This window comes from Calypte anna, chromosome 4A (assembly GCF_003957555.1).
Source record: "Calypte anna isolate BGI_N300 chromosome 4A, bCalAnn1_v1.p, whole genome shotgun sequence".
NCBI lineage: Eukaryota > Metazoa > Chordata > Aves > Apodiformes > Trochilidae > Calypte > Calypte anna.
The window spans coordinates 3,721,869-3,749,837 of NC_044248.1; the positions used below are offsets into that span (position 1 = coordinate 3,721,869).

The window sequence follows — 27,969 nt, forward strand, 5'->3', positions numbered from 1 at the left end:
CCGCCCGCCGGCAAGGACCCTGTTTATACCGGCGGTGCAAAGAAGCCTCTCCCACACACACCTCCTCTTCCTCCTCCCCCTTGCCTCCCGTCCCCCTCCTTCCCTCCCTCCCTCTCTCCCTCCCTCCCCCCCGGATCATTCTTTCTACCGGGAGAGCCTGTGCACTGCGGTCCTTGCTCTGGGAATTGCTGCTGCTCTTCTATTCGTCAAGGGCTTTCCAATCACCTGCCTCTGCCCCCCTCTCCTCTCCGCTCTTTGTACTTTATTTTCACGTGCTCTTTACTAACGGCTATTTTTAAATTGCGCTTGGATTTCTTTCCTCCTTCCTCTGTTTTTATTTTTTTTTAATTTTATTTTATTTTTCTTTCCGGGGGGGGAGAAGAAGCAAGGGGTGGGTGGGTGGGTTGGGGGGGTGGGGGGGTGGGTGGAGGGAGGGAGGTTAACGTTTGCATCTCCCTAAAGGAAAGATCCCACCAGCCAACCCCAGCTCCGCCGCTGCTGCATCTACATCCATTCATTTTTATGGTCACCAGCAGCCTATCCCGGTAGGAGAAGGTGCAGAGAAGTGGGAGGCGGAAAAAAAGAGAGAGACAGAGAGAGGGTGGGAGAAATCCGGACAGCGAGAATGGCCGAGAGAAAGAGGAACTGGAATAAAGAAGATGACCTGCCCGTGTACCTAGCTAGGCCGGGTACGACAGCCCAGACACCGCGGCAGAAATACGGGGGGATGTTCGCCTCGGTGGAAGGGGCCTACGAGAACAAAACCATCGATTTCGACGCTTACAGCGTAGGGAAAAAGGGGTCCCGGACCCCTCGGAGCGGCAGCCGGCACGACATGCTGGACGGAGGGGACAATTACAGCGAGACGGCCAGCGACATCAGCGAGGTCTCCGGTTCCGTCATCAGCTCCCCGGGAGATCGGGAGGACAAGACCCCGGGCGTGGAGATCCGATACCCGATGGGGAAAGAGCTGCTGCAGGGCCAGGACAATGGGCAGGTGAGCGGGGATCAGGGCTGGGGGGTGGGAGCCACCGCCCCCTCCTCCCTCTCCTCGGCTCGCCGGGCCAACCGAACCCTATCATGCCGGGCCGAGCCGGGCCGATCGGAACCGAGCTGGGCTGAGCCGTAGCTGGCTGAGCAGAACCGTGCCGCAGAGCCCCGCTCGCCGGTGCTGGGGCCCGGGGGCTGCCTGGGAGGGGGGGAGTTTAGTGACGGAAGATCGGGGAGTCAGGGACCCCTCCCGTCCCTTCCCGGTGATGCTGGAAGAAGAGCGCGGCTGTCCCCGCAACTCACTCATTACGGGTGGAGTGGTGGTGATGGAGGCTACCCCAAAAACCAGGTTCCTTTATAAGGGGATGGTTTGCTCCCATTTTCCCATCCTTGCCGGTAAAACGTTGCCCGTGCCGGGTGGGCTGGAAGGCAGCCGGGCCCTCTCCCCTCTTCCCTCTTCCCCCATCCCCCCGGAGCCTCGCTGCAGCCCCCCTGGGAACAAAGCAGCCCCCGTTGTACTTGAGGACTGGTCGGGAAAACTCCTTCCCATCTTGTCCCGGGCACAGCCCCCGGCTCTGCCCCATCCCTCGCCGTGCTCCTTCATTGTCTCCCCGGCAGGGAGCGCGGGAGCATCTGCTGAAACCTTTGCCCGGGGGTTCCTCACCTCCTGGGTTCGCAGAACTGCTGCTGTCACTGATTTCCCCTCAAAAAATCGGCCTCGCAGTCGTGTCCCTGCAGAGGTGCAGCTTGCTACCTTAGCACCCAGCCTGGGGACAGTGTGGCCCCTCCACGCTCTGCTCTTTCCATAGGTTCAACTGAAGAGTTTTCCCACTCTTCCCCCTCTTTGATTTGAGTAGGAATGGGGTGCTGGTCCTCTCTGGTCCAAGGGGTGGGTGCAGGTGCCACAAAGCCTCCCACACAGCCTGGGGGGGTGCCCACTGGGACAGTGGAGTGAGCAGGGAAGGTTTGTTGGGACATTGCACCCTAGGTGGTGGCACTTCACTGCAGTGACCTCAGGGGTGCCTTAGGATGCTGCCAGCTGCAGTGCAGTCCTTGCTTTCCCCCCCACTCACCTGAACCCCATCTTCAGGGGATGCCATGACCTCCTGCTTGTCTTTTCCATCAAGGCCCCAGGAGGCCGTGGCATCCCTTGGACATTCCCCATCTTCTGGGACATCTCTGGTGCCTCTGGCCCATTTTCCCTGCTTCCTCATTCAGGCTGGGATTTGGGATAGTGAGCACATTCCATGCTACCTCCTCCTCGGATCCCACTGGGCTTCCAAAGTTGTCCAGCTCTGGATGAAGGGTGAGGAGAAGCTTAGGGGTAAAATAAGCAAGATTTGGTCACTGGCTTAGGAAGGTGCAGTGGAGGCAATAACCCCATGCTTGACCCCTTGTACAGCAGCATTTTGTAAGCTCTGGGTGGTGATTTGGGGGGAAGATGTGTCAGGGATGCAGCCTGGGTGGGAAATACCTTGTGTCTGTGTCTGTATCATGGGTGGGTGGGTGCTGAGAGCCCCTGATGCTCATCGTTGGGGGTGGGGGATTAACTTGGGTGCAGCTTTGCAGTGCCTTCTGCCCTTCCTGCAGCTCTGCATGGAGCCTTTGGGTGGGTGCAGGCAGAAAAGATGGAAAGGCTTTTTCAATCAGCCACTTCTTTATTATAATAATGATAATTATTGTTATTATTATAATTAATAATAATAATTATTATTATTTTTCCTTACCAGCAGCTGCTGTGGTAGCATCTACCTGGCCTGCTTGTGCTAGAGCTGTGCCAGCATCCATGGGGACGGGGGAGGGAGTGGCACTGGGAAAATCACAAGGAAAGCAGGGCAGCTGGGGACAGAGGCATCGCTGGGAACAGAGCAGGGTAGAGCCATGGGGGTCAGTGCCATGGGGACAGAGGAGGTCAGTGGTATGGGGACAGTGCCATGGGGTTCAGTGCCAAGGGGGCAGAGCAAGCAGTACCATTTTCATGTGCTACCCAGTAGAACCCTCAGCCGGGCGCTCCCCTTCCCCTGTCCCCCCCCCTGCAGAACCCACCCCACGGGTGGGACCCCACCGATGCCCTCGGGTTTGCGAGCGGGGCGGTGGCGGAGCTGGGGAGGCGGCGTTTGCCGGCGCCGGCGCCGGTGCGGGAGGGAGGGAGGGAGGCTCCGGCTGCTGGATTGATGGGCAGGGAAGGGGGGCCGAGGGGGTAAAGGGGTGGGGGGACAGGAGGAAAGGAAACGCTTCCTGGGTTGAGCTGAGCGAATCCTGCTCCGACCTGCAGCCGGGAGGGCGCTGCTGCCGCCGGGAGAGGCAGCGCTCGCCGAACCCCCCCCTCTATCCATCCCTCCCTCCCTCCCCCCCCTCTTTTCCTCGGGGAGCTGCGTCCCTGTTTTATTGGGGAAAAAAAAAAAAAAAAAAAGGTGTCGGCTTTGCCTGGCTCCCCGTTGCCGTCTGGGCAAGGAAACTTTGCCTCCATTACACAGCTCTACCGGGTCACCCCAGCCCCACCCCATCACCCGACCGGGCTTTGAATTAATTTATTCCTCTGATTACCACCGCGGTTTTTCCGTCGGGCTCGGGGCTGTGTGAGGCGCGCCCCGGCGGTAGCGAGAGCCAACATGTCGTACCAGGGCAAGAAGAGCATCCCCCACATCACGGTAAGGAGATGCCCTGGATCCTTTGTTAGCGGGGCGGGGAAGGGAGGGAGGGAGGCGGGAGCGCAGCGGCCGCGCAGTGCCCCGCGGATGGCGGCGGAGAGACCGCGATTGCTTGGGGCTGGGTGGGTGCGGGTGCCGGTATCCCCCTCCTCTTCCTGCTGGAGGGCTAGGATGGGAGTGATTTTATTTATTTATTTCATATATATATATATATTAATATTTTTGTGATTTTAAATATATTTTTAAATTATTATTATTATTTTTACCCCTTTCATCGCTCTCCTCTCAGCCCTACGCGCTCTCTCCCCCAGCCCCGGAGCTGGGCGAGAAGGGGACCTTGTGTGTGCCCCCCCCCCCTCTTCCTTACCCTTTCCATCCCCTCCCCGGGGCCTTGGGGTGGGTGGGGTCGGGGTGGGTCGGGGGCGACGGTGCCGCCCTCCCGAGGAGCAGGGCCCGGGGGATGCTCGTCCGCCGGGCTCAGCAGAACAAAAGAGGGAGGGGACGAACTGCAGCACAACGTGTGTCCCCCTCCACCCTCCTTGTCGCCCCCCTCCCCGGTAGCGCATCTCTTTCCCCCCCCCCGCCCCATCCCACCCCGGGGGGGATAGGGGCCGGTGGGTCAGGGAGGTGGGGAATGTTTGGGAGGTGGGGAAAGGTGGAAAAAAAAAAAAAAAAGGAAAAAAAAAAAGCGGAGAGCGCCATGATGCCAAGCACGGACACCTCTGCACGCAATTAATACATCAGGCAGGGCTGGGAATCAGGAGTCAAAGGGTTAATCATAACCATCCTCTGCCGAGCTGTGCCTGTCTCCTCCTAGATGCTTTTATCCCCCAGCAGCACTACAATAGAGCATGATTTCTGTGCCAGAAAGAAGGGATTTGGGTGCTTTGATTCGGGGTATTCTTTCCCTTAGGTGCACTGGGTCGACAGGGCTGGGAATAAAATAAAAAAAAAATAGAGCTGGTGGGGAGCTGGGCTTCAGGAGGAATATTCTGGGTTTAGGCATGCAGAGGTTTTCCCCCAGAAGAGCCAATGTTGGTCTGCAGGCTGGTGGGTGCCTAGGGAATTAATTATTCCTTTTATTATTCTGCCCATCCCGAGGGGCAGCTGGATGGGTGATGGGGTCACGGCTGCTTGGGGCACCTGGGGAATTGCTGAGTGGGGAATTGGGGTGAGCTTCAAGAGGTTTGGGTTGGTGAAGCTTTCCCAGAAAAGCTGGCGTTGGGAAGAGAAGCTTCAGGAGCTGTAGGGTGGGCTGCCAGGTGGGTGTGGTGGCTTCCTCAGCAAACCTGATGGTGATAAAAGGCATTATTTGAGCCAGCATTACAAGGCTTTTTACTGCCTCGAGGTTTTCCTCTTACTAAAAAAATTAATACTAATCCTTTAGCCAAAATGTTTGGTCAGGGTTGGGGGGGAACAGCCTCCTTCCCAAAACAAGGTTTTATCATCCCAAAGTGCTGCTTTTCCATGCCTGATGGCCACAGATCAGCCTGGGTGTTGCAGTGGCTTTTTGGGTGGTGGTTCCTCTGTGCATGGTGTGGTTTGCTGGGTACCTCTGGACTTGGGGAGGCCCTGGGTGCCCCTGGGTGAGGGTGGGGGTCAGGGTCAGGTGCTTGGTGTGTGGCTCAACCCTGGTTTGCAGCTGGAATTTTAACAGGTTCCCACCCCACAGTTTGCTCTCCAGCTGGGAGAGAAAGGAGAAACTGGGAGAATCCAGGAGTTGTTTGCCTTGGAATCAACAGTTCCTTTTAATTTCTTCACTTCTCACCAATTTCCCTCTCTGCTGAGAGGATTACTGGGGAAAAGAAAGCCCAAACCTCAGCCTGCTCTCTTGGAGACTGGATGTGCTGAAGCTTCTTCAAATGAATATTCATTAATGCCAGTGCTGAGTCTTCTGGCCAAATCAAAGGCATAAATTAACATCAGGGAAGTTGGCAGGCAGCAGGCTTGGACTTTTAAATTTTATTTATTTATTTTTTTTTATTCTCATGTTTAACAGTTCTGGCCCTTCTTCAGCAAAAGCAAATCAGACACTCTGTTATACTTTATACTTTGGTTGCTCCAAGCCCCATCCAACCTGGATTTAAATGTTTCCATCCACCACCTCCCTGGACAACCTCTTCTAGGGTCTTACCATCCTTACAGTAAAGAATTTCTTCCTAATTCCTACTCTAAACCTACTTTTCCAGTTGAAACACATTCTTCCTGCTCCTGTCACTCCATTCTCTTGTAAAAAATCCCTCTCCAGCTTTCCTGTAGTCCCTTCAGGTACTGGTAGGCTACAGGAAAGCCTACCAGGCATCTTCCAGGATGCTAAATTTGACATTTCATCTTTCCACTAAGGAATTACTTTGAATTCTGGGCTCTGAGGAAGTGTGATAGCTCTGTGAAGCTGTGCAACAACAGCAGTGAGGATGAAATAATAGAAAAATGTCATTTTCTCTCCCTTCCCTGCTCTTCTGAGCTGCACCAGCTCCTGGGTTCATGGGAAGGGTAAGAAACTCATTTTTGGCAGCATCCTATGTGCTGACACTGCTGTGGATTTTCCTCTACCAAGCTTGGGGCCAAGAGCACACAAGGAGGGCAGCACCCAGCACCCTGCCACAGCACCCAGAGAATCAGGAAGGTTGGAAAAGACCTCTGAGATCATCAAGTCCAACCATAAACCCAACACCACCAGCTAATGTGTCCTCAAGTGCCACGTTGACACAGTTTTTGAGCACCTCCATGAATGGTGACTCCACTACCAGCCTGGTCCAGTGCCCCTGGTGCAGCTTGGGTTTGTTTTCCTCTCATCCCATCACCAGTGATATGGGAGAAGAAGCCAAGCCCACCTCCCTAAGAGGTGAGCAGTCACTGCTCAGTGCTTGCCCAAAACTTCCCTCTGGGGTCACATCTGCAGCATCAGGAATTTTGTCAAGGAAGAAGTGGATCCAGCTCTGATCAGGGGGGCTTCAGGTATCTCTCTTGGGGTATCTGGTTTCCCCTTTTGGGGCACATGGGCACAACTACCTCCTTGTGCTCTGGTTGACCCATGCTTCATCTCCTGACCCCTTCAGGAATATCAGAGGTGCCTGACTGATACCTGCTGCACCCCTTCTCCTCCAGGCTGCTTTATCCCTGCCTCTTTCCCATTTCTCCTGGAAGTATCTAGAATGGCAGAAATCCTGTGTTGCAGATTGGTCTCCTTGCCTGGATGCAGTAGGTATCCAGCATCTCCCTACTCTTACTCTCCAAATCTGCACCTGATTTTTTTTCCCTTTTCCCTCTTCTTCCCTCTTCTTCCCTCTTCTTCCCTCTTCTTCCCTCTTCTTCCCTCCTCTTCCCTCTTCTTCCCTCCTCTTCCCTCCTCTTCCCTCCTCTTCCCTCCTCTTCCCTCCTCTTCCCTCCTCTTCCCTCCTCTTCCCTCCTCTTCCCTCCTCTTCCCTCCTCTTCCCTCCTCTTCCCTCCTCTTCCCTCCTCTTCCCTCCTCTTCCCTCTTCCCTCTTCTTCCCTCTTCTTCCCTCTTCTTCCCTCTTCCCTCTTCTTCCCTCTTCCCTCTTCTTCCCTTTTTTCCTTTTCCCTTTTTTTCCTTTTCCCTTTTTTTCCTTTTCCCTTTTTCCCTTTTTTCCCTTTTTTCCCTTTTTCCCTTTTTCCTTTTTTTCCTTTTTTTCCTTTTTTCCTTTTTTTCCTTTTTTTCCTTTTTTCCTTTTTTCCCTTTTTCCCTTTTTTCCCTTTTTTTCCTTTTTTTCCTTTTTTCCTTTTTTTCCTTTTTTCCTTTTTTTCCTTTTTTCCTTTTTTTCCTTTTTTTCCTTTTTTTCCTTTTTTTCCTTTTTTCCTTTTTTCCTTTTTTCCTTTTTTCCTTTTTTCCCTTTTTTCCCTTTTTTCCCTTTTTTCCCCTTTTTCCCTTTTCCTTTCCTTTCTGCCCCTGAAAATTCATACTTCTTGGAGCTTATTCCATTAGTGCCTCTCCTGCTGCCTTTTATCCACCCCATGCAGCATCCAGACTTGTTGGTAGCTGAGCACCAGCCCTGCCTGATTCAGCCTGGAGAAACTGAGCCCCTTTTGAAGCACCAGACCAGCTGCTGGGTGATGTCAAATAGAGCAAGCACTGAACCACAAAGTGTCTGCAGTTTGCTCACGTCCTCTGCACTGCTTGGAAGCCCTTGGTGTGTGGGGGAGGAGGTTTCACCCCCTTGGTTCAGGAGATGCTGGGGATGGAGCAGGGGGTGCACGATGCAAAGGTGGCCAGGAACACATCTGCAGGAGCAGATTTCTCAGGCTGTGCAGTGCTGTCAGCCACCACATCCATTGCTCAGGTGTTTTTCTGCCTGAACTGGCAATTTTTAGCAGGTGTGCTCTCCTGCAGACCAGATTTTGCAGGCAACATCCAACCCCCTCTTCCCACTGCTCTTCCCTTGTGCTTTCCTCTTGTGCAGCGTAGGACTGGGGATGATGGCACTGAAAAGTCTTTTACAAATTATTTTGGCTTGCCTTTTTTTTCTTTTTTTTTTTTTTTTGCTTGCACTTTTCTAGTCAGGCTTCAGCCCAGATGAACTCAAAATTACAGCATATAAAGAGCATATTTTAATTTATTTTTTTTTTAAAGCACGTGGCACGTCTGCTCCAGGGGGTGTTTGTTCCAGCAGTGATTGCAGTCATTGAAACATCATCAGTGTGAGCTCAGTGAGGAGGAGGAGGTGTGAAGACAACTCCAGAGAGAGAAGGGAGGATTGCCAGTCACCAATCTGCAAGGAGGGACATGGGGAAGGCAAATGGTGCCCAAGTATCACAGAATCACAGACTGCTTTGGGTTAGAAATGGAGCTTAAAGATCATCTGGTTCCAACCCTCCTGAATGGGCAGGTTTCCCACTAGGTCAGGTTGCTTCAAGCCCCCATCCAACCAAATATCTTGCCTGGAAATGGTCCAAGTCTTGGCATATGAATGGGGGGAGGAGGTGCTGGTCCTGAGCTGGCAGGCTGGAAGGATGGGGAGGCAGAGCTCAAAAACTGTGATGTGACAGAGGCAGGATTGAGCAGAGCAAGGAAAGAGAAGAGTTGGCACAAGGTGAGAAAAAGAAGCAGCTGCAGAAAAATGGAGAGAGGCTGGAATAATGGATATTCAGAGTAGTGAGAATAAGTTTAGGTGTAGCCTTTTGAGTTGCTTGATGTGGAGCAAGCTGAGGAATAAATAGGATTGACTTGAACACATCAGAATATTTGGAGAAAGTGCATTTGCTCAGACTTGTGTGTGAGTTTGGTTTGCAGAGGCTCAAGAGGGGAAACTTCCTGCTTGGCCTGAGCCATATCCCGATGTAGCATCAGGTGTTCTGGTGTAAGACAGTGCAGGAGGTGCCAGCCAGCAGCCAATTCACCAGGGGTTACATATCCTACAAATGCAAAATGTGGTGAGGACATGGAATGGAGAACCAAAGCCCTTGTCTAGCTGTGGATCTGCTCTGTGTCTCCTTGGCCGTGCTTTTTTCTGCACCCTCCTTTGTTTAATAACATGAAGCTAAACACAACGTGGTGTGTGGCTTGTCAAAAGGGTTTGAAAAGACTGCTGAGTGCTGAGGATGGGAACAGGGTCTCTGCTTCTACTGTTGGTGCAAGATTTGAGCTGATTTAAAGAGCATTTTTTTTCCTGCTTTAAAACTCCAAGGCAATACATTCTCCCAGCGATGTTGAGTGACTTCTGGATCCCTTCTTATCTCTTGAGTTTTTGCTTAATGGTCATATTCACATTTTTCCATCTGAACAGTTCAGTAGGCTTAGTTTAATTTTCTGTCAATGAACATTGGTGACTCCACAATATTGCACTGGACTCAGCAGCTCTGGAGATGCTTCAGCTGCTTCAGTAGAAGCTGCTGGATTTCCAAGCACTGTTCCTCTGATTCTGTGATAAACTTTTTCCTTTTTCCACAGGAGAAAAAGTGGCTGTGGTGTTTAAAGCCAGTCCCCCTTGGTTTCTTAAATCGATATTCAGAGTGGGTCCTTCTGGGGCCATCCCTCTGGAGATTGAAACCTTTGGCAGAGGGACAGAAAGCAGCTTTGGGGGCAGTGATTCCTTTAATGCCCACAGCAAGTTGCCAGACAGAGAGGGAGCTGGGAGTCTGGATTGCCAGGAAGCTGAACATGAGCCAGCAGTGTGCCCAGGTGGCCAAGAAGGCCAATGGCATCCTGGGCTGGCTCAGGAACAGCGTGGCCAGCAGGTCCAGGGAAGGGATTCTGCCCCTGTGCTCAGCCCTGGGGAGGCCACAGCTTGAGTCCTGTGTCCAGTTCTGGGCCCCTCAGCTCAGGAAGGAGATTGAGGTGCTGGAGCAGGTCCAGAGAAGAGCAAGGAGGCTGTGAAGGGATCCAGCAGAATTCCTGTGAGGAAGGGCTGAGGGAGCTGGGGGTGTTGAGGCTGGAGAAGAGGAGGCTCAGGGGAGACCTCATCACTCTCTCCAACTCCCTGAAAGGAGGTTGGAGCCAGGGGGGGGTTGGGCTCTTTTCCCAGGCAACTCTCAGCAAGACAAGAGGGCAGGGTCTCAAGTTGTGCCAGGGGAGGTTTAGATTGGAGATGAGAAAGAATTTCTTTCTGGAGAGGGTGATCAGGCATTGGAATGGGCTGCCCAGGGAAGTAGTGGATTCTCCGTGTCTGGAGATCTTTCCAAAGAGCCTGGATGTGGCACTGAGTGCCATGGGCTGGGAACTGCAGCGGGAGTGGATCAAGGGTTGGACTTGATGATCTCTGAGGTCCCTTCCAACCCAGCCAATTCTAGGATTCTATGATTCAGCCAGGACATCAGGGTTTGCAGTGCCAGCACAGGCAAGCAGGAAGGTTTGGGAAGGAGAAGGAGGCTGTGTCTGATGGGGAAGGCATCTGATGCAGTGATGTTCAGAATCTCCTGCCTAGAAATTCTGAGAGCAGCCACTGGCAAGGCATCACTTTCCTGGCAGGAGGTCAGCATCTCTTCTGCTTTGCTGCCATTTCTTTCATCAGCAAGTTTATACATGGGGAAAAAGGGAGAAGCTTTCTTTCCCTTTGGGGGAGCAGGAGCCAGGGAACCCCACTTAGCAGACATGGAACAGAGGCATGGAACAGAGATGAGCAGCAAAATAATATATTTGCAGGTGTCTTTTTTGCAACACATAAAGGTGGTGGCATTGGGATAACTTTTGAGATGCATTGGGATAACTTCTTGCTTGTCACTTGATGCCCTTGTCCCAGGATGAAGTTTTGATCCCTAGAGCATCCTGGTGAGGTTTAAAGCCCTCAGCTCTTGCTTAGGCTCTTACCAAATCATGAGTGCCCCCACTGATTTCTGCAAAGTCTCTTGTGTAAAATCTCTCTTAAGTAAAGCTGATCATCACCCTTGCACGTGGAGCTCTGGTTTGTTCATGGACCGGTGCTGATCTCATGAGAGGTGGAGCAGCAACTCTGTGACTTTCAGGAAAATCAGATTAAGTGAGCCAATAAGACAGGAAAAAGGACCTAAGTGCAGGCAATATGCACCTCTATCCACCACATTTAATCAGTCATGAATTACCAGTGCTAACATCATGTTAAAAGAAAAAAAAAAAAACCCCAATAAAATATTTCCTGCTGTTCTGTTTCCCTTCTATCCCTGACCTCTGTCAGGGAAGGGTTTTTTCCTTCTGTATGTTGCTGTTATTTTTTTCCTGGGTTGAACCTTCCCTGTGAATGCCTCGCTGAGATTTTGGGGCTGGTGTAACCTCTGTGTAACCCAAGAGATGGGTGTAACAACACACGGAGGAGGCTTCAACCCCTCCAGCCTGGGTTTGGGTGAAAATTGTCATCAAGAAGAGGTTTTGCTGTGCTTGCCTTCTAAAAGCAAAGCAAAGGTGACATATCTGGTGGGGGGAATCCCCCTGGAGTTAGGAGCTGTAGGAGGAGGAACCCTTTTAGGCTGTGTGGTTAAGGAGTGATGCTGCAAGCTGAAGGGGAAGCCAGGTCTCCAAAGGGGAAAGAGAAGAACATAATATCTTTTAAATGACTAAAGATGAATGGATGATGTGCTGGCTACAGCCCAAGATACAGTGTTGCCACAATCAACATAATCCCTATTAAACGAACTGCCATGTGCAGGAGTGCATTTGTCAAGGAAAGGACCCTAAAAACAGGATTTTCCCTGGAATTCCCATGGGAAACGTTGCCCCAAGGATACATTTATTTTACAAGCAACTCCCTGAGTTGGTTCAGGGATCACCCTACTAAAAAAAATGACTTCCCAGGGAGAGTAACCTAGATGTGAAAATCAAAAGGAGGGATAGTGCTGATTAAAAGCAGATCTTCTATAAGCAGGCAGTACTTCATGAAATCCCATTTAAAGCTCTTTGATCCTTATGAAAGGATTTTAAGCAGGCATTCCTCTTGGGAAGGATGTCTTTTTTCTTTTGCCATTACGTTTAGAAATGTTCCTAATTTGTAAATATTTTGCTAAAAGCAAGGTAAATGAAATGTATTGCATCCTAGCTGGGTCGTAGGTCTGACCAGCTCTGACAATAAACAGCCAGATAGATCTACAAAATAAATATCCTTTGAATTTCTTTTATATTGTGGGAAGTATCCCTGCAAGAAGGAATGCACAGGAGCACAGAGGAGCTCCCAGTGTCTCCCTCCTTTGCCTTCCAGTGGGATTTTTGCCTCTGAGGAGCATCCCTCACAAATTGCCTGCTCCTGGAGATTTGGATAACCAAGGAGAGCACAAACTTCATCCTGTGGCCTTCAAACCATCCCTTTAAATTGGGTGTTTCTGGGCCTTTTTCTAACTCACAGTGACCTTTTTAAAGCCTTAGCAACAGGGGATTCTCAGCTGCTAAAAAAGGAAAGATGAATGCCTGGGCTGCAGGAGTGGTGATGTAGCCTAATGCCTTCTTATGTCCATTGCCTTTAATCTGGTGCCTTGCAAACCACACACGTTTAGAGGCAGAGAGCTGGAAACACAGGTGGATGTGGAATTTAAACTCTTTTCAAGTGGCTCTCTAGCATAAAATCCTTGGTCATCTTCAGGGGTGGTGATTAATCTGGATTTTGGGGAATATACCTTTTTTTTTTTGCCTTGGAGATGTAAGGACAATGATGCATTCTAGTAAATCCTTAAAATTAGCAAAAGGATGAAATCACTGCTGGGGGTTTTCTCCTCCTTTGGACCTGGAAAATCTGGGGCTAAGGGTGCTGCATGGAGTTTTTCACTTGGCAGAGGCTGCACTGCAGCAATTGGGAAAGTCCAAACCCAAGAATGAAGTAGCACTGAAACCCTTGTGCAGGGGGTGTTGTATGAAGTCCATTGTGGCTAAATTATAAAGCAAACTGTGAATAAAAATACATTGGTTATTTAATTTAGAGCTGGTGATGTAACAGGCCTTGCTTTCAGGGAAGGAAAGGAAGAATGTAGTAGTATATATAAGAATATAATAATATATAAGATTGTATATAAGTATATATAATATATAATGTATTTAAGTATATATAAGAATATAGAAGAGCCTGGGCAGATGCTGCTATTTGATGAAACTGCTCATGCCATCTCTTTGAATCTTTTCCTATGGTTAGAGCAGAGAATGGCAGATTCTTTCATTCTTTTGTTCCTTTTTTTTTCTTCCAAATCTCCATTTTGTTTGACAGAGGTGTGGCTTTCTCTGAAAGGTGCCTGGAGGTGCCAGGGGCATCAATCCTGAAGAGAAGTGAGTGGTTTGCTGTAACTTCTGCATTTTCTTTTGCCATGCATTTTTTTTAGTGACTCTTGTGTCAGAAGGTGGCAGTTTTATTTTTATTTTTGCTGCTCCAGGAGCAGATTGTGAACTCCATGTGCAAAAAACCATATTTTAATTTTATTGCATGTAGCATTTTTTCCTACCTCTGGCTCTGAGTGGAGTGGGTGAATGAGGGAAGGTTAATTTTAAATGTGTTTGCAGTTGCTTTAACATTTGGATTGTATTTACAAATAACCCTGAGTTACAATGTAAAGGAATTTGACTTCACATGGAATTGTGCAGAGCCCACTGCAGATTCTGGGGTTTGGTTGAGATGCTGCTGGTCCCAGCTGACCTGAGATCCATTGGGAGCTTCTGAAAATCTGGATGTGCCAAGCTGATTTAAAATAAATATAAAAAAAACCAAACCAAACCCAGCAAAATGGACAATTTGGACAAGTTGTGCACCTTACAGATGTTTTGTGTTGCTGTGGCTATTGTGCAGACAATAGTTGGGAAAGGAGCAAAAGCCACTGCCTGCCCCTGAGCAGACAGCCCCTCCTCCTGCAGCAAAGGATGCTGAGCTCGTGGCATCTCCTGCTGCCATGAAAACTGTGTCACAGACCAAGCTCTGTGGCTTTGCTGCCAGGTTAAGCAGGAGAAGCCAGAGGGGGAGCAGTTTTGTGGGTTTTTAATTTATTTTTTTGTCTTTTTTTTTTTTTTTTTTTTTTTTTTTTTTTTTTTCTTTTTTCTTTGTCCTTTTTTTTTTCTTTTCTTCTTTTTTTTTTTTTTCCCCTCCTTGGCACCCACTGAATTGCTGGGTTTATGTATTCAATATAATACCCCTTCTCTGTTTTGCTGTTTTCCCACTGTCTGGCCTTGGGCAGGCAGGGGGGAGGAGAGGGTCCCAGCAGTTTTCCTTGGCTTGCAGCCGAGGGAGCTGTGCTGGCAGCTTCTGGTGCCTGGCACTGCCCTGAAAAGTTGGTCTGGAGCAGCCAGCAGTCACTGGGACATCTGTGAGCTGAATATCAAGGTGACAGCCACCTTAGGAAGTTTTTATGCTGTTGGTGCTTCCTGGAGTAATGACCACTTTGGTGCTTGCATAGCCAGAGGAGCTGAAAGTGGCTGAGGGTTCATCTGAGAGCTTGGCAAAAAGAGAAGTGTCCTGCCCAGAGGGGTTGTACCACTTGGAAGGGAAAACAGGGGTCTGGGTTGTATGATGGTGGAAGCCCCATCCCTGGAAGTTTTGAAGTCCAGGTTGGATGGGGCTTGGAGCAACCTGGGCTGGTGGGAGGTCCCTGCCTGTGGCATTGGGGTTGGAATTAAATGAGCTTAAAGGTCTTTTCCAACCCTGACAATTCTATGATTCTATGAATTCATGAGCTTCAGGTCACTCCTCCTTCCACCCCATCTCTCTGCTTTCCCCAGGGTGCTGCAGAGCATGGGTGTCTTCCAGCCCTCACCATGGCTCAGGGAGGAGAGAACTTTGGTCCCTGTTTTTTTCTGGCCATGTGGCACTTGGTAGGAAAGCTGCAAACAGTCTGCCTGCCACGGGGAGACATCAACCTGAGGAGGCTGACCTGCTTCACACCCCCCTTTCTGTGCCCAAATTTCTGTCCAGGATTTCACTGCCACCTGAACCAGTGCAGGAGCACCCAGTGGCATTGGGTGGCCTTGGCAGGTGGCAGCATCCCTTTGGCTTCAGGCTGGGGTTGTGCCTCTCCTCAGAACTCATCCTCAGGTGGTGGTGGGGATGAAAACCCACCAGGAGTTTTGTATGGAAGATGTATCCATGAAGATACATCTGATGTATCCATGAAGAGTGTGGACCTCAGAGTAGAAGCTCCAGGCAATGGTACATTGGGGAAGAGTGGCTGGAAAGCTGCTTGAGGGAAGGACCTGGGGTTGCCTGCTGGTTGAACATGAGCCAATGTGTGGCCAGGTGGCCAAGAGGGCCAGCAGCATCCTGGCTTGCGTCAGGAGATGTGTGGCCAGCAGGACGAAGGAGATACCACAGGAGTTGTCCTCTGGTACTCCGTGCTGGTGAGGCCAGACCTTGAGCAGTGTGTCCAGTTTGGGGCCCCTCACTACAAGAAGGACATTGAGATGCTGGAGTGTGTCCAGAGAAGGGCTGTGGAGCTGATGGAGTTGGGAGGAGAAGGCTGGAGGAATTGGGAGGCTGAGGGGAGACATTGCTGTCCACAAGTACCTGCCAGGAGCTTGGAGTCAGGAGGGGTTTAGTCTCTTCTCTTGTGTAACCAGTGATGGGATGAGAGGAAACAGACCCAAGCTGCACCAGGGGAAGCTCAGATTGGCTGCCAGGAAAAAAAGTCATTAAGGAGAGGCATTGGAATAGGCTTCCCAGGGAGGTGGTGGAGTCACCATCCCTGGAGGTGTTCAAAAACCATGTGGATGCAGCACTGGTGGAGATGGTTTAGTTGGCTGGTGGGGTTGAAGTTGGACTTAATGACCTTAGAGGTCTTTTCCAGGCTTCTGTGATCCCATGGAATTGCTTGTCAACTTTAACCCCTGCCTCCCTCCCAGTCTGCTGTGTCTGTGTCATTTTTCCAGCACGTTCATGGATGTGCACCCACCTGGGTAGGTGCCTACAGGGTTTTGGGTAAGGAGAAGTCACCCCTGGGCTGGAGCTGGGTGGGACTCTTTGCTTGGGTATAATGTGCTGCTGAGGTGTCCAGGTGGCACTAAAACCCCATTTATTTGGTTTATTGGGGTGCTGTCTGTGTCAAGTTACTCTGCTGCTGCTCCTGGCTTGTAGCAATCTGGAACGTGTCCTACGGATGGGCTGGGAGCTTGAGCTGCTTGGGAAAAGTTCCAGTGAAACCCTTTTCCTTCTGAATTTGCTGATTTGCTGGAATGGAAAGGGGTGTTGGAGACGTTTCCACATCTATCCCATCCTGGTGACAGCTGAGCAAGGATGGGGAGACCTGGGGAGCATCAAAATTTGTGGGTTTTTCCCAGGATCATCTCCCATGGCTTCCTATTCCTGGCTGGGGGCAACCTGAGGCAGAAGCCAGCTCAGGTGCAGGATCTGCTCCCTTGGGGAACAGTTTTGCAGAGTTTCTATTTTCTTCTGAGCATGAAGGAGCTGGGGATTAAAATGTTGATTTTTTTCTGCACCAGATTTTCTTAGAGGCCCTGAAATTCTGTAGAAGGTGAGATTTTTGTAGCTAAACATTGTGATCCTCTATAAACTGCAAGTGAAGCTTATTTCCATGGATGACTCACGTAATTGAGTGCTTCCATGTGTCACCTGGAAGCTGTGTTTATATCCTTTTCAGTTTCAGATTACTCTAATACCTACTTGTGTCATTTCTGTGGAGATATAAATCCTTATGTCTGCAATCCGGGGTTGTGCTTCTGCTTTATTTTAGCCTGTCTTATTTTCCTGGCCATTTCTTGCTGTGTATTATTCACCTTCTCCTCTTCTAAAACAAAGAAAAAAAAAATAATGTAGATCATCTTGATGAGTGTGGAGATTTTGGACTCATTAGCAGTGACAGAGGCAAGGCTTCTGGTAACATTCCCTGCCCCTGTCTTGCCTCTTGTCATCTCAGTATTAATGGTCAGGAGGGAACAAGGAACAAATTCCAGGATTTGCATTCATCTCCATCCTTTAATGAGAAGTTTCCAACATCTGAGGTGGATCCTGGGGAGATGCTTCATGATAGTTCTGAGCCTTGGTTCCTCCCATCAGGATCCTCTGGCTGTGTCAGCACAGGGAGAAAGCCTCAAGCCTTCTAATACATCCTCTTTAGGCAAGTATTGCATTTAAACTAAATTTTTCCCCTGAAAATGTCTGTTTCCCCCCTTTTAGCATTTCTGGAATGGTATAGAAAGCTATAGAGGCTTTGAACCTGCAAAATACAAGTAAATATGCTATATATAAGTGAGAAGATGCATTGAAGAAAGGCTGGTGGAAGGAAAACCTCGAGCTCTGAGCTGGGTTTATTTAATCAGTTCAGTTTTAGGAGGTCTGTGTCTTTGCTCTGCTTTTATAGATGAGGGAATATAGCAACTTCTCCTATGGTTTTCTGGACTGTGAACTTGGGACTCAAAACTGGGAGTCCCCCTGAAGGTCAACCAAGAATTGAGCCTGGAGTGATGAGCATTAAACATGCACAAAAGTGGAGATTCTGAGTTATTGTTTAGTGAGCTAAGGAAATAATTTAGAAGAAATGGCTTTTTTTTTTTTTTTAATATATGGATGGGAAAAGAAGGTTTTGACTGCTTTAGAGTTTCCCAGCATTCAGTCACTTTGGCAAAAGTTTTTTTCCAAGCTCTAGGCTTTCCCTCTCGCTGGGTAGGTTGTGTAGTGCTGGTGATTCCAGTGTGATTTCTTTTTATTTTTCAGCGAGGGAGCTGAAATATTGGTTCTCAGGAATATATGGGGGAAAAATTTCCTTTCTGGAAAATTGAGACCAGAGTGGAACCACTTGAACAGAGAAAAATGGGAAGAGGTGGTGGTTGTGAGCAGTGCTCCAGCAAACTTGATCCTTATAGAATCCTATAATTGGCTGGGTTGGAAGGGACCTCAGAGATCATCAAGTCCAACCCTTGATCCACTCCCGCTGCAGTTCCCAGCCCATGGCACTCAGTGCCACATCCAGGCTCTTTGGAAAGATCTCCAGACACGGAGAATCCACTACTTCCCTGGGCAGCCCGTTCCAATGCCTGATCACCCTCTCCAGAAAGAAATTCTTTCTCATCTCCAACCTAAACCTCCCCTGGCACAACTTGAGACCCTGCCCTCTTGTCTTGCTGAGAGTTGCCTGGGAAAAGAGCCCAACCCCCCCCTGGCTCCAACCTCCTTTCAGGGAGTTGGAGAGAGTGATGAGGTCTCCCCTGAGCCTCCTCTTCTCCAGCCTCAACACCCCCAGCTCCCTCAGCCCTTCCTCACAGCAATTCTGCTGGATCCCTTCACAGCCTCCTTGCTCTTCTCTGGACCTGCTCCACCACCTCAAGCTCCTTCCTGAGCTGAGGGGCCCAGAACTGGACACAGGACTCAAGCTGTGGCCTCCCCAGGGCTGAGCACAGGGGCAGAATCCCTTCCCTGGACCTGCTGGCCACGCTGTTCCTGAGCCAGCCCAGGATGCCATTGGCCTTCTTGGCCACCTGGGCACACTGTTGGCTCCTGTTCAGCTTCCTGGCAATCCAGCTCAATCCTTGAGCTCTTCTTCATGGGGGAACTGCAGTACAGGAGGCTCATGGCCACCTGGGTGGATGCTGATGTATTAAAGAGCTCAGCAGCCTCTCCTGACCTTGTCCCTTCCCATTTAAGCTCTGTTACTCCTCCAGAGGTGCCAAGAGTTCCAGGTGAGCTCATCTTGGCCATTCCAGGCTTGGGCAGTTTATCCTGGGGCTTTCTCTTTCTTTTCTTTTGACCTTTGGACAATAAGGTGGTGGTAAAAAGGGGATGCAGTGAAATCTGGAGGGTTTCCATGTGCAATGAGTTCTGCATTAAGGAAAAGAGGCTGTGGTGACCACGAAGCCTCATGTTCCAAAAGTCAGAAATAAACACTTGGTAAACTCTGGTTTTCCTCTCCACTCTCTGCTCACCTGAATCTGTGGCATAGACCTTTTATATAGGGTAAGTTCTTTGGTATTCATGGATTTCTATATAGTTCCAGCCCATCTGGTAGCATCAGGATGTCACTGTATTTATTTATTTCAAGAAACCCACATTTCTTCCTTTTTTTCTTCCCCCAGAGTGACCGACTGCTCATTAAAGGTGGAAGAGTTATCAATGATGACCACTCCTTCTATGCAGACATTTACCTGGAAGATGGACTTATCAAGTTGGTTGTTTTTTTGTTTTTTTTTTTAAATATTGAACTTTTTTTTTGCATGCCTGTCAGTACAGACTGCTGTGATGGTCCTGACCTGCAGCCAGCATCATGGGTGTGGAGCCCTAGTAGAGGAGTATTTAATAATGAAATTCTAATGTTTTATCTTTACTGAGATTAGATAAGTGGAAAATTTCTTTAAGTTGAAGGCTTTTGCTTTCCAAACAGTTTAATCCTACTTTTTCCCATTATAGTCCAGGCATGTGGGCTCTCTCAAGAAAGGATGCTGAGTCCAGTGGGTGGTTTTGAGTCTATGGGTGACAGAAAGCTCATGACAGCTTTTTTTCCCCATACCTGGAAAAAAACCATGGTCTATAGGATTGAAGAGTGCAGAAATATGCCCTGTTCTTCTCATTTCTCCCAAATGAGAAGCAAAGGATGTTTTGCTCATTGGTTTGCATTGCTTGGAGGTCCCTTTTCTTGCTTAACCAAGGGATATAATCTAAATTTTTCACACAACCCTACTGATACCTCAGGATATAAAATACAGGAACTGGGAGAGTGAAAAAAAAAGGTAAAATACATATTTCTGATAACCTGGGAAGCAGTAATGGAAATGGCTGTTCATGGAACTCTCCTGATCCTGCCTTGGCTCAGTGGGGATGGAGGTCTCAGGTTTTGGAAAATTATGTAGAGTGCAGAATCCCCCAAACCTACAGAATGATCAAAGCCTCTGTCAGGGTTTAACACTGGCCTGGCAATTAAACCGGATAACAGACGCTCTCTGTTAATCTCTCTCTCTTTGATAATGAAAGGAGAGAGAATAAGGGAGAGAGACTGATGGGTTGAAAACTAAACTACACAACTTTAATGAAACAGTAATGATAAATAGGAGAAATTACTAAATATATACAAATATACAGGAAAATGGAAACCACATTCCTCCCTCCTTTTCCCCAATAACTCTCACGTCACCACCGAGGCTGCAGGGCAGCCCTGGGAAAGTCCAGGCTGGAATCCTGGGGTCAGCAGCAGTTGGGAGCTGGAGGCAGGAACACACAGATATGGGCTGGGATGGATCAGGAGCACAGGCAGAGGAACGGACGGGATCCTTCCAGGATGCTGGGTGAAGGAAGGGAAGCAGGAAATCAGGAAATCCAGAAGTCTGGAAATCTGGAAATCCGGAAAGGATCTGGCTTGGCCCTCGTGATGCCTCAAATTTATACTGAGTGTGACGTATATGGGATGGAATCCTCTGTTTGGTCAATTCTGGCATCTATCTTGTCTGTTCCTCCCCAAAGGAGGCTGCAGGTGGGACCTCTTTATCCTCCTGGAGGGTAAAATGTTTTCCTCAGAGCTGAGCAGTGTCCTTGGCTCTGCACACCAGTCTCTAGCAGTAACTCTAAACATCAAGTGTTATCAGTCCTAGAAGCACACACTGTCTGAGAAACTTGCTGTTCCTTTCATCAAGTGCAACTACTTACAAGAGACTTAGCTAAAAGCAAAAGTACAAGACAGGAAATCACCTTTATCCTGGCCCAAACCAGGACACTTCACTGCTTAACATTTTCACTGGTGACCTAACAACTTTTTTTTTTAATGCATGGAAACGTAATTATGGTTATCTGGTTAAATAATTAATTACTTGTTTGCAGAGCATCTTTTCTTAAGAATAAATCATCAGATTAGAAGCCTGATTCTTTACATATCTGTGGCTTCTTCCATTATTCATGATTCTGGTTATAAAAACAACAAAAAAAATCAGAATGTGTGCACCCAGGGACTGTGCAGTTTTTCTTTTTAATACTGCTCTCTGCTTTTCTCATTGTGGTGTTGCTGGCATTGCAGAAGTGGGGAAATGAGCACATCATTTGCAGTGGAGAAGGCACAAAATGATAACCAGTTTTTTAAATAGTTGTGCTCCAAGTTGTGCTCTCCCATGGGCATTTGAATTGAGTTTTTGTCTGCTTTTGTTTGCTCAGATTTCCTGCTCACACTTCTGACATGAAAACCTCAGTGCTTGGCTGTATTTTCTGGCATTGCTCATTATTATTTTTTTTTTTTTAGTTTCTTCACCTGGAACTTCCCATTGTCTCTAAATATTTAACCCAGTTGTTAAATGTCTCTCCAAGACCATTTGGAGCAGGACCCTGAGCCTCAGGCATCCACGTTTTGGTTGGTGCCCTGGCTGCTCCAGCTGATAACACAGAATTCTTGAAATCCCATGAAACCACCCAGCCCAGGAGAGGCAATCATGTTCTGTTGTTTTTTGGGTTCTTTTCTTTTTTCCTGGGATTAACAAAACCTGGGTTAATTTTACTAATCTGGGTTCATTTAATTCTGCAGTGAAAACCAGCTGGAAAATAGGGAGTTGGGTTTCTGGTGCTGATTAATGAAACAAAGGTCTTTTAAGGTTTATCTCCCTAGGAATTTGGTTCTAACCTTGAATATGTTTGAAGATATCTATAATTTGGGAGGTGGTAGCTGCTTTTTCCTACCTATCCCTGCTCAAACTGGCTCCCAGGGAGCTGTAGTGGATTTTTCCTAGCTGAAACTTAAGCCTGGCACACTCAGGTGGCAGCTGAGATCTCCAGGATTTAAATAGTAATTTAGATATCCAGTAATTTAAATTGCCACAGGTGCTTAAATAATGTATTTTGGTGCTTTCTGTCTTCTGCTCCATCCCTGCCAGGGGACAGAAATAACTCCGCTCAGTTCTGGGGGAGGTTTTCAGCTTTCTCAGGTTGCAAGCTTCTTTATTCAGCTCGAGAGAATTAATTTCTCAGTTTGTTCAGCTGAAGATGGCAGAGAGCATCAGCTTTCTGGGAGCCTGAGTTTTCCAGTTGCTCCATCATGAGATGCACTCTGGTATTTCTTCACTCCCAGGTAACTGAACCCCATTCTTATTACCATACATTTGGCATTAATGAGTGAGCAGTACAGGAAGGCTCTCACATCCATCTCACAGCAATCTCTTACTCTGTGTTCTGGTCACTCAGAATAAAAATAATCTTGAATGCCAGCCTTAATCCAGCCTTAATCTTGATTCCAGGGCTTCTTTTCTGCAGATTTTTCCACTCTTTGACTTCATTAGGATAAATGTGTGCTTGAACAGGGAGGGCCTGACCATGGAATTAAAACCAAAATTAATTGCTCTTAGATTTTAATGTAGGTTTTCTTTAATATTATTATTTTCAGGAGGTGTGGTAGCCTTTGGAGTGCAGTTCCACTTTAGACACATTAAAAGGAGCTCGGTGATAGGATTTTAATTTTTCCCCCAGTTTTTTAGCCACACGAACACCACGCAGAGATTAAAATCATGTTCTGATTAAAACTTGGGGCTCAACTATTGAAAACTGTTGCACCACCATTATTATCCACGGGGCTGCCTGATTTCTTGCAAGCTTTCAGGTTGGAGTAACCCATGGTCTGACTTTGTGGGTCAGATTTTAACATGGGAGCTGAACCCCAGCTTAGGATGCTGCTGGGGGGTTGGTGCTGCCCAGAGCACCCAGAGCATCCAAACTGCTGGAAATAACAGTTTTGTATAGCATAGGAAACAAATTCTTCACCTCTTGAGGTTATTTATTAACTCTGGAGGTTTGGCCAAGTTCCAATATGAATAATTTTTTTTTTTTTCCCCACTGGTTTTAATTAACAGCTGTATTAATTTTCAGTTGCAGCTTGTTGCAATAGGCTGTTAATCAGCTGCTGAGTTTTGCTTCATAGGTGGGGGCTGAATTTTAATTTTAACAGATTCAGCAGCTCACATGTCTGGGGTACTTGTGTAGCTGGGGATAAATGTTATTTTATCCTAGACAAAAGGAAATTAAGACAAGGACTGTGTGTCTGTAACACAAGATTAAGTGAACTTAAACTACCTTAGGGTTATAAATCCAAATATGTCATGATAGAGCAGTGCAGAGATTGCTTCCACACAGACTCATTCCTTTTCCTCTTTGGCACCATGCAAAGCAGACACCAAAAATGTAATTTTAAAATTTAAAGGTTAATTCCCTGATAGTTGTGTCCAGGTGTTTTGATTTTAAGTATCTGGAGTCTGCTTGATACCAGCATGGGGGACAGATTAATATTTCAGTGGTGAGAAAAACCAATACTCTCTCTTGAAAGGAAAAAGTTAATTAACTAATTATATTAATGCATCAAACAGAATGTTTCACTACATTTAAACTTCAAGAGGAGGATAAAAGAATGTGTGATATGGTAGTTTAAAGATGTTTGAGTCACTTCACTATGTATTTAAAGAGTGGGTGTTTGGGCTTCCCCTTTCCTTGGGAGCCCCTCATTCTTTCTGTAGAAAAAAAAGGTTCCCCAATCTTCCTCTCCCTTTCCTGCCTCAAATAGCTTCTTTGTTGATTAATGTTGGGGTTTTTTTCTTTTTTTTTTTTTCTTTTGCTTCCTTAGACAAATAGGAGAGAACCTGATTGTTCCTGGAGGAGTCAAGACCATAGAGGCCAATGGGCGCATGGTTATTCCTGGGGAATAGATGTCAACACTTACCTCCAAAAACCCTGCCAAGGGATGACAGCTGTGGATGACTTCTATCAGGGCACCAAGGCAGCTCTAGCAGGGGGCACCACCATGATCAGTGAGTATTGGCCATGCAAACCCTTTTTACCCCAGTTTGAAGCTCGTGGAGAACGTTTGGGGAGAGCAAGGGATGCTCCAGAAGTCCCCGTGCTGGTTTTCTGAGAGCTTCTGCAATCAATCTTCAAGTTTCTGGACACTGGGCTTGGGGATTTGTTCATCGTTGTCACCCACTGAAAATGAATCTTGAAAAGAAAGAGCAGTGTGGGGAAAGAAAGAGCAGAATTGCCTCTTGGTTTTGCCTCTGAAATAAGAGAGTGAGCACTGAGGGATAATACCCCTGCTCCTGGGAATTTGTGAAAAACAGTGTAATGAGTGCTGGGGGTGTGTGACACACAAAATCTGGAAAAAGATCCACTTTTCCCACCTACTGACACTTCAGGGGCTTTGGAAATAACAAGACTCTTATTTGTCAACTTGGATTTGGTAACAAGAATTGGGAAAGCTCCTTGCCAGAGATGTCCTGGAGGAACACCTTGCTTGTTTGAAGGAAAAAGGGTTCCTGGATTTTAAAGACCCTTTCTGTATACCAGATGGCAAGCCAACATTTATCTCCTCCTTACAGCAGTGGTTTTGGCCCTTGGTTGGACTTTTTGAGGCAGTTGTTAGGTGACATAAATTGTCCTTGTGCCCAGGAATCCTAGAATTGGCTGGGTTGGAAGGGACCTCAGAGATCATCAAGTCCAACCCTTGATCCACTCCCGCTGCAGTTCCCAGCCCATGGCACTCAGTGCCACATCCAGGCTCTTTGGAAATATCTCCAGACACGGAGAATCCACTACTTCCCTGGGCAGCCCATTCCAATGCCTGATCACCCTCTCCAGAAAGAAATTCTTTCTCATCTCCAACCTAAACCTCCCCTGGCACAACTTGAGACCCTGCCCTCTTGTCTTGGAGCTGCCAAGAGGGGGTTTTTACTCCCACTGAATTGGAACATGATCCTTGGTTTTCTTATAACCTATGTGGAGCAGCAAGTCTTAGGATCTCTGGAAGATTCTGTGGCAATAAGCACACAAAATGCACTGCTACTCATGCCTTCTCTTAATACCTTTTTTTAGTCCATGTCCTTCAGTTGAAGCATCCTGTGCAGCACTGGCTTTTCCAGTGCCACCAATCTTGGTTTGTTTCCCTATTTTTTTACCTAACCCTGTGAAGCTAAATATAAATGCCTACATCAGACATGTCTTGCTTGTGTCAGTCAACATCATGGCATCAGCAGAGGCAGAAAGTCTGGAGGCAGTGAAGATGCAGAGCTGCAGAGCACTCGAGATGCCCTGTAGCATGGCTGAGTGCTTGTGCTCTTCTGCAGCATCTCTGTTCAAACCCTGGGATATATTCCCACTTTTGGCTGCTGAGCAAACATTCAGCATCTCCATTGGTATATTGGTAAGGCAGAGTGGGCCAGTTCAGTGTCTACAAGGCATTGGTTAATAATCAAATTAATAAATAATAATGCTTACTATGCAATACATAGAAGTGGACACATCATACAGGAGAATCCAGAACGTGTGAGCTCTTACCAAACGTTAAAGGGAAAACCAAGCATTCCCCAAACTGTTTTGATCTCCCACTGCATCTCTATTGATGCTGCACCAGGCAGATTGCCAGGCTCAGCTTTAGGATAGAATGTCCCCAAAGTCTCCAGGACCAGATCCCCCAGGGATGGGCTGCACACATCCTGCCTCCAAGGTTGCTGCTGCTTTGCCCAGGTGCTGGAAACAACTTGGAGACACTGAGGGAATCTGGACAGTGTACAGGCTGGGTAAGAGACACTGAATCTCCTTTTTTTTGGTTTTTTTTGCAGTTGACCACGTTTTTCCAGAGCCTGGATCCAGTTTATTGACAGCCTTTGAGAAGTGGCACGAGGCAGCTGACACCAAATCCTGCTGTGATTACTCTCTCCATGTGGACATCACCAGCTGGTATGATGGGATTCGAGAAGAGCTGGAAGTCCTGGTGCAAGACAAAGGTTAGTGAGTGAAAGCTGGCAGTATTTTTTGATGGTTTTTAATTGAAATACCACACGGAGGTGAAATTGGGAAGTATTTTAATGAACGCATCACCCAGAACAGAAATGCACTGGTTATGCTGGCCAAGGTGATGCACTACCTTGAGCTTCTGGATTCACTTGCAGCTCTGTAAAAAGGTCCTAAAACTTTGTGCACTAGTACTAGTGAGCAGCAAGGCAGATGAAAGCCTTACTCATTTGGATATAGGCATGAAAATTAAGATGTGTGTGGTGTCAGATGGAAATCTATCACTTTATGCTACCTCCTACAGGTGGAAAATAGGCTCAGACATTGCATAGTTAGGTTGTATTTTAAGATAAAACTCAGAGAACAGCATTTAGAGTAGTCAATCCTGTCACCTTAGATCCTGTGTTTCATGGATGGAGAGAAAGAGACATTTAGAGGTTTTAACTGGACTGGAATCTGCCCATTTAGCAGCCTCAGATTCTAAGTGCTGATATGAAGGGCACTTGTGTCTGAGAAAGGTCATCCCAGGTTACTGCTTGTTTCTCAGCAATTGCTTATAATAATTTAGAATAATTTACTTAGAATAAGACTAGTTTTTTTTAATATATATATAAAACATATCTGCATTTAAAAAATAGGTTCAAGTTATTAGGAAAAAAAAAACCCAATGCTAAACTTAGGTCCCTAATAGTGACAAAATGTTCTGATTTGCTCAAGTGCTTGGTCTTCAGGGGCTTTTCCTGAAGTTACCAGAAGACACTGAGTTTGGGGACTTAAAAAATCCAGGCCACTTATTTAGGAATCTATTTAAGACACTTAAGGGCTTGAATCAGTTCAATTAACAGGTCTGGTGAGATGCTGCAGGTTACCTGAGCTGCACTCCAGCTCCCATTCCAGAATAGTGCAGGTAAAACCCCACATAAATCCTGTTCCACATGTGCCAGCTCAGTGTGACATTTCACATACAGAGGTTGTCTTGGGCCATTCTGTGGGCAATTGGATCGAGCCTTGAGAAAATAATAAGATCCTAAAAAAATACTGACAAACAGCACGGACTTTTTTTTTTCCAGAAACCTATTTTTTTTTCCAAATATTTTTCTGTCTGTTCTTTCCTTAAAAATGAACATATTCATTAGGAAGTATGTTCTGAAATGTTACTTATTTACCACGGGTAAATCAGAATGACCCTTGTGTTGGAATGTCTTAGTGTGGGTGTGCAGCATCCTTGGTAAGGTGTAGTGCTAACAATAACTGAGGTTTGAAAAAGTTCTCTTTATACAGAGAGACTTTCTCTGCTTCCATAGGGAGATTTTCTGCAATCCAAGTAGAAAAACAAAGCCCTCCCTCAGCCCTTCCTCACAGGACTTGTGCTGGATCCCTTCACAGCCTCCTTGCTCTTCTCTGGACCTGCTCCAGCACCTCAATCTCCTTCCTCAGCTGAGGGGCCCAGAACTGGACACAGGACTCAAGCTGTGGCCTCCCCAGGGCTGAGCACAGGGGCAGAATCCCTTCCCTGGACCTGCTGGCCACGCTGTTCCTGAGCCAGCCCAGGATGCCATTGGCCTTCTTGGCCACCTGGGCACACTGCTGGCTCCTGTTCAGCTTCCTGGCAATCCAGACTCCCAGCTCCCTTTCTGCCACTCTGTGCCCAGCCTGGAGCTCCCCATGGGGTTGTTGTGGCCAAAGTGCAGGACCCGGCACTTGGCCGTGTTGAACCTCATCCCGTTGGGATCAGCCCAACTCTCCAGTCTGTCCAGGTCCCTCTGCAGAGCCCTCCTGCCTTCCAGCTGATCCACACTCCCCCCAGCTTAGTGTCATCTGAGAATTTGCTGATGATGGACTCAATCCCCTCATCTAAATCATCAATGAAGATATTGAACAGAACTGGGCCCAACACTGATCCCTGGGGGACACCACTAGTGACCGGCCGCCATTTTGATGCAGCCCCGTTCAGCACCACTCTCTGGGCCCGGCCCTCCAGCCAGTTCCTAACCCAGCACAGGGTGATGAATCACATTTTAGGAGTAATTTAGGGTTTGTTAGGAGACTCCAAGGAAGGGTGAGCAGAATGGGAAATGTTTCAGGGCTTTTCCAATGAATGGGGGTGATACCTGCTGGTAATTGGAAACATTTGAGCCAGCTTGGTGGCAAGGGGGTGACCTTGCTTTTCTTTCATCAGCTGCAAATCTGGATTGAATTTGGTTCTGGGCTGATTGTCTGGGGGCTGAGTGAGTCCAATAACAGGGCTGAGTTCATCCCAT

General features: G+C 47.8%; 1 protein-coding gene across 1 annotated transcript in view; it reads left to right on the forward strand.

Annotated features, from left to right (window-relative positions):
• The first annotated feature begins 625 nt into the window (after nucleotides 1-625).
• CRMP1 (collapsin response mediator protein 1) overlaps nucleotides 626-27,969 on the forward strand; it is a 57,056-nt gene continuing 29,712 nt past the window's right edge. Inside the window, 5 exon segments of the mRNA XM_030449661.1 lie at nucleotides 626-997; nucleotides 19,048-19,136; nucleotides 23,550-23,620; nucleotides 23,623-23,733; nucleotides 25,537-25,701. Of these exon segments, the coding sequence (XP_030305521.1) occupies nucleotides 626-997; nucleotides 19,048-19,136; nucleotides 23,550-23,620; nucleotides 23,623-23,733; nucleotides 25,537-25,701 (808 nt within the window).